At 37.3% G+C, this 6,883-nt stretch overlaps 1 protein-coding gene across 1 annotated transcript in view; it reads right to left on the bottom strand.

Annotated features, from left to right (window-relative positions):
• Window positions 1–2,049: 2,049 nt before the first annotated feature.
• enox1 (ecto-NOX disulfide-thiol exchanger 1) overlaps window positions 2,050–6,883 on the bottom strand; it is a 101,940-nt gene continuing 97,106 nt past the window's right edge. Inside the window, exon 14 of the mRNA XM_042425444.1 lies at window positions 2,050–4,730. Coding sequence (XP_042281378.1) covers window positions 4,599–4,730 — 132 coding nt within the window. The 3' untranslated portion in view covers window positions 2,050–4,598. The remainder of the gene's footprint in view (window positions 4,731–6,883) is intronic.

Genomic DNA, 6,883 nt, shown 5'->3' with positions numbered 1-6,883 from the left:
GGTTATTCTCTTGACTTCAAAAAAAAAAAAAAGATGACTATCCATTTTTTGTGCAAAAGTATTTACTAGAATAAGTTTCAGCCTACTGAAACTTGATAAGTCTCAACTATCACCAGCCTACCTCATCTCTGACCTCTTTTAGGTATTGGAAATGATTTTGCAGAACTTATTTATTCATAAGAGACACAATGTACCAGCTGCATAGATGTGAGCTGTAGCTGTATTGTGTTTATCTTATTTTATTCTCGTTTTCCATGTCTCTGTAACTGGAGTTACAGAGCCTAAGGCGCTAAATCTCAAATTTTTAGATAAAGTTGAAACATTTGAGTTGGTGTGTCCCAGCCTCAATTTGTGCCACATAATTGTCTATCTGCACCTGCTTGTGTTTCTCCATTATCTTTGTATGCAGTCAGCCCACATCTAAAATTTTCTTCCCATTCAGTCTCAACACACTGTAAGGAACTACAGGCTCATGTTTTAAGGCTCATAGACGGCACAGTCTGCCCTAGATTTTCTTAAATAGTTGCCAAACTCCATTCCATCAGCAGAATCTCTCTCTGTCTTCAAAAATCACTAGTGTGCTATGGTAATCTACTAATAATAAGATTATGTCATATTTTTATTTAAAATGGTAATATGGTGACATTAATTAATAAGGTAATCACCTGATAATTATTAGGTAACATGGTTCATATTTTCAAAATATTATGGGCTACTACCAAAATTGGTAATTACCAGATTGTAGTGCTGAGATTCCTCGTCCTTTTTGTTCCAAACATTCCCTTTTGTTTTTAGTAAATACTGTACAAAATATTCGTTTAATGCTATCATTTGTTACCTGGAAACACACCTAGTAGTTTCTTTGTAATAGCCATGAATATGTGCTGCAAAATGAATAATTACATATTTCTACTTAATTTCATGGTGATATTAGATTAAACCAACACCAAGAGGCATAGTAATTACCTGGAAACACTTGTGGTAGGCCTAACCCTACAACTTTTAACTAAACACAACATGATATGTTGTTGATGAATTAACAAGAATTGTGTGCTTCTAATGTACATATTTTACTCATCAAACTTCAAAGCAAAGCCTTTGAAACATGTTCATACATGTTTTTTTTATGGTATTTTGGTGCTAAAGAAAATACACCTTTTTATATCTTCTATAACATGAAAGGTTGGGTATGCATTTTGCAGCACTGATTCATGGCTGTTACACAGAAACTACCAGGTGTGTTTCCAGGTAATTACTGTGCCTGTTGGTGTTGGTTTAATCTAATATCACCATGAAATTAAGAAGAAATATGTAGTTAAGCATTTTGCATCTTTAGATGTGTTTCTGCATAATTTCTGCTTTTAAGTCTAATCAAGTCTAACTATCAATCACTTGTTAGTTACCATTACATTATTATTGCCTCCTTATTATCAAAATATCACCCCACTATTACCTTATTATTACCAAACTGGAATGTAAATGCTTCCAACCTGCCTCTCCTGAGAGTACTTTCACTTTCATCCTATATACTTATTAGCAGAACATTCTCATTCTCCATCTCTCCATCCCTCTCAGAAAAAAAGTTTTCTGCTAGGCTTGAATATGTTACTTCAAGCCTCTACAAGCCTGTGGCACTTGTGTCAGGTAGAACATGAATCTTGAGACATTAATTCTTGAAGGCTTCTCCTTGATCTGCTGTAGCTTGTACCTCATTGTTCCTCATTTGTACATCACTTTGGACAGAAACATCTGCTAAATGAATAAATGGAAATGGAAAATGTAGATATCCAACTGCAAGGAGGCGCAAACACACAAACACGCACACACGCACGCGCGCACGCACACGCACACACACACACACACACACACACACACACACACACACACACACACACACACTTTTCAATAGATGTGTCTATTATAGCTGTGTAACATCAGAAGTAGCTCCCTGGTTTTGAACAGCTGTGTAAATGTGGAATTATTGTGATGTTTGAAACCTTTATTTAAGTGGGACAAACACACAAAAAACAATTAATCCTCTATGTTTGTTTTGGAAGAGTAATACAAAATTACATAATTATCATTTTTAATTATACATGTACAGCATTGTGGTCTTTGGAAACACAAAAATGAGAACATTAAGCTGATACCAACAAAACAGGACAATCTGTGGCATCTCCTCCTTTTCATCCCCCATTCCCATTTTCTGTTTCTCCAGCCTCACTCTGTCACACAGCTCACCTCTCTCTTCGTCTGCACTCTAAGCTTCTGCATCTCCATTCAACAGGAAAAAAACATTGTTATAAACACTGAGAAGTATATTTAAAAAAAACAACTTTTTTTCATTTCATCATACTTAAAGACAGTATGTAAGACATTCCAGTCTGCTGCCATCAGTGAACAGCTTCTTCATACAGTATAATGAAATAAATTAAGTGGAATGATTGAAATTACTACTCTTCTTTGTGTCATAATTTACAAAATGCCTATTCTCTCTTTTCTCTCTCTTAATTCCATCATCCTTATATTTCTCAAATATTGTCCTTTTTCACCCTTATGTCCATGATCTCTGAAGGAGGCCTGAGCAGGAAGCAAATGAGACAGCGGGCCTGGGGTATTCTCACACCTAGCTAGTCAGGATAATTCAAACCTTGGAGAGGTTTCCTCCATTAGAGCTGTTACACATCAAGTCCAGAACTAAAAAGAGTCTCATGTTTAACCCATTGTGTTTACACAGCAACTCCAAAACTATCTCCAATTAGAAATGGTTTTCAGGATAAATAAAAAAAAATACTCTACATAATAAGTGGGTGTGTAACAGGCTGTGACAACAATGACCAATCACATTCATTACCTTCATCCCCTACAAACACAAAGCTCTCTCCATCATGATGTGCAGACAGCTTGGGAAGCTGTTATCTATTATTAGAATGAGTTATTATTGTCTGGGATGTAGTTGAAAGTATGAATACAGCAGCTCAGTTATGCTGCCAATAGCACTTTTAAAGTTGAATTCATGTTTCTGGACATGCTGAAGGTCTGGCAGTCACCATGTTTTCTTTGCATAAAGTGTATATAATGTGTGCGGTTTTATTTGGCATTGTGCTGCATCAGTTCCCGTTAATCCCTTGTGTGTGAAGGCCATTTGAATCCCGTAAGGGAATGACAGACTACACCACTCATAATGAAAACTACTATATAGAGAGGTAATGACAGAATGTTAATACATTTAATTGCTATTGCTGGCATAAATACTTTCAAAATGGGGTTAATGAAAATCTGCAGGATTATAACTTTAAATACTAAAGTAATGCAATAAATAAAATACAAGTAAAATTAAAAATTGGGTCAAAGTGTTGGGTACGTTGTAGCCTATTTCCTATTTTGTGTATTACTTTTTGAAAAAAAGGTTTCATTCAATTACATTTGATTGTTTGCATACAACAATAATTACTGATTAGCTGAGAATGGACCTGTTGCCTATTTAATCATTTACTTTGCTAGCAATTATTCTGTAATGATCCTGTTTACAGTCCACAAATTAGTTGGTTTTGGGACACACCACTATAACATTTAACAACCAAAGTTAAAAGAGCAGTCCTGATTCTGCTGGACTGGCAATGACACACCCTCTACAGCCCTCCTACTGCGATGCATGGAGCTAGCATAATACCACACTATCTCAGGAGAGGAAAAATGCAATGTCACCAGCGCAAGCACAGGCATGAAAATAGAGCCCTATGCATACTTGTGATTGATTTGTTATTTTTTATGTGAAGGTATCAGATATGTTTTAATGTTTTTTCTCAGCAACCAGGAGTCTTCATTTTATCAGATGACACAGTATTAAAAGTTCCTATAAAAAGTTTTGAGTTGTTGCTGCTTTAGTTGGTTTGTTTCACCACTGGGATGGAGGTTTTTAAATACATTTCCAAACCAATGCTCAGAGTATCATGAGGAGGGAGGATGTGAGGATGTGTGCACTGCACAAACCTTGACCACCTACTTTCTGTACATAGAAGGAAATGAATGTTCCCATTTTGTCGATAAATGTATTGTTTGGCTTGAAATTTTGCTTTGTAACCCATTGCGTAAATGGCACCAAGGAGCAAGTTTGGTTTAACTTTTACTTGTTCTTTCTGTTGATTTGGGGTGCTGCACCGACAAGATAACCAAGGACCATGATTCAGTTCAAAGCAAAGAGACTCAGGTTTGGAGATCCCCTCAACATGAACAAAGTGAAGTGTGATCTGGTCTGATGTATTCTGCCTGTGAAGTGTTGGGTCCTGTTGCTGTCCCCCTCATTGTGATAAATATCTGTAATCAGCAATTCTCAGTTATATCACCTCAATCCAATATCAGGAAGTGACTTTTGATTTGGGATTTCCTCCTTTCCGATGCCTGAACATCCGCCTCCTCAACAGTTTCCAGTGTCTGCTTTAGAGAGTATCATCATCTGATGCACTGCTATATTTCCAACATGATTGGAACATACTTCCATTTCCAACACGATATTGGATGGAAGGAAGCGCACACACACATAGATTAAAAGTTCATGTTAATGTGTTTCCCCAAGGTGTGTGTGCGTTCTCCCTGTGTCACGCGGAACTGAGGCTGTCGAATCCACAGAATTTCCACCGTTTCTCCAGTGTTGCACCAACACCACTCAGCTCCTGCCTGAACATACTGGGTAGACGGACCATCAGACGCTCCAGCTCCCCCGCTGATACCTGACCGAGGACGTGAGAGACAGCAGAGACATGGAGAGGTAGAGTGAGAGGACAGGAAAGGAGATGAAAATGTAATAATACAGAAAGAAAAGCAGTACATTTTAAGTGATTTTTAATTGACCATGCTTTGAGAGAAACCTTTACTAAGCAAAAAACTATCCTCCATTAGTTTACTTTTGAATTTGGTGCATTGGCTCCATTCAATGGTGCTTGTTCCCATTTACTTTTTACTCACTTAGAGGGAATCTGGTGAATAATCTGCAGTTCATGTGCTTTTTCCTCATTATTTTTTCTGTTTACTTAGTATAGAATTATATGAAAACATCAAGCTGTGGTTATCACAGGAAAGTGTTATCTACTGTAAGATATGTCGGTCAGTATCTTAATGCAGCAATCAAGACAATTCCATATTTTTTGACAATATTTTTCAATTTTATTTTAAATAATTTTAAATATAACACAATATCTTAACAATCCTGAGGTGCTTGGAGACATTAAATCAAAATGAAATCAATTCAAACCAGTCTGCTCAAATAAAAAAAAATCAAATCCAAATATTTTCCTTCCTATGAATCAATTAGAAACCAAAAACAATCAGTGTATATTTGCACATAAAGTATGACAAGTTAGTAGCAGCAGTGTCTCAAATTAACTAACATGGGTGAAGCCTGGTGTGTTTCAGCTTGCAGTGCTGTGCAGAGGCCTATGAAATCAGTTAGCAGCAGCCCCATGGACTAATGTTTCAGTCTGAACCTTTGCTATGAGCTCCATTTTATACTCATTACAGGGGGATTAGGATTAGGATGTTTACATTTGTAAATATAATCCAACAATAGGATGCATTAGAACTCTTTAATATCCTCAATAATATGATTATATTTTACAGAATTTCACATTTTTATGTAAAGCATTTTCTAAACATAGTATTATGTTGCTAGTGGCATGGCTTAATGGCTGCAATGTTGTTGGCGATGTCAACTGCCAATTTTGGTCCAGACTGAAGCTACTGGATGGATTGTCATGAAATTTGGTACACACATTCAGGATGAATTGTAATAACTTTGGTGATCCTCTGACTTTTCATCTAGTGTCATCGTCAGGTCAATATTTTAATGTGTCTCATGCTTTGGTTTATGACCAAACACCCGCAAAACTAATGATATTGCCTTGCAAGAGTGAGCTCAGCAAAGAACTGCTGTCACCGCTAAATGAGGTCTCCAAAAAAAAAAAAAAAATCCAAATTGCAGGTTGTAATAAAATCACTGAAAACAAAGGTCTTGCATTTAGGGCTAAATTAACAGGCATGGTGAGACTCATAGGTTGAGGAGCAGCTGTGTTGGCTGGAGATAACAGAACTGATCCTCCTGATTAACCATTTGGTTAGAGTTATTAACAGAGGGTATCATACCTGTGAGAACCGGTATAGTGAAAGCTGGGGTTTGAAAAGGAAGGGATAGGGGATTGATATATATATCTGGAGCAGAGTGTGTGTAACTATTGTGTCCCATACTCCCTACTGGCTTGCAAACTGTAAGTGATGTTTGCATTTAACAGTCATCTTCCCTTGCAGTTAAAATGGAGATTATCTTGCTTGTTGATAAAAACCAAGACTAGTAGCAACACAGAAATTGAGAAGCCAATGATGCACGCCGAAAATGTGGCTGAAATTCTCACAGGATTTCCTCAGTGTAGGAATGGGACCAGAAAAAATGAATATTTTTTCGAGGCTCTCAATCATTTCTGCCAGTGTCTCAAAGTCCTGCTGTAGTCAAACAGACTGTTTGATCCTAGTGTCATTTGTGCTGACTTGCACAATAATAGTGAGGGCAGTCAGGTGGCAGTCATTGATCGTGGGGGCAAGTAGTGTGTTTATCGTTTGAAGAGCTTCATTCAAAGGTGGAGTGAAAAGCCGACCGTCACAGAAAGGGGAGGGGGACGGGGAGACGTGGTATCATTTCACTATGGAGATAACGTGCATATTTTAATAATAGTGTTGCACTTGGTCAGTGTTATGGGTCTCTAGTTTATCATTCTGACAGCAGCGACACTATAGAGTAACCAGGCTACATCTAAGTGGTCCGCTGCCAAAACCTTCTGAGTGGAACTCACGCTCTAGAATTATTGTTCCACACATCAGAGTAAGTGGATTATTA

This window comes from Thunnus maccoyii, chromosome 11 (genome assembly GCF_910596095.1).
Source record: "Thunnus maccoyii chromosome 11, fThuMac1.1, whole genome shotgun sequence".
Lineage (NCBI taxonomy): Eukaryota > Metazoa > Chordata > Actinopteri > Scombriformes > Scombridae > Thunnus > Thunnus maccoyii.
Note: the sequence above shows the minus strand (reverse complement) of the source record. Positions and strands in the feature narration are given on the sequence as shown.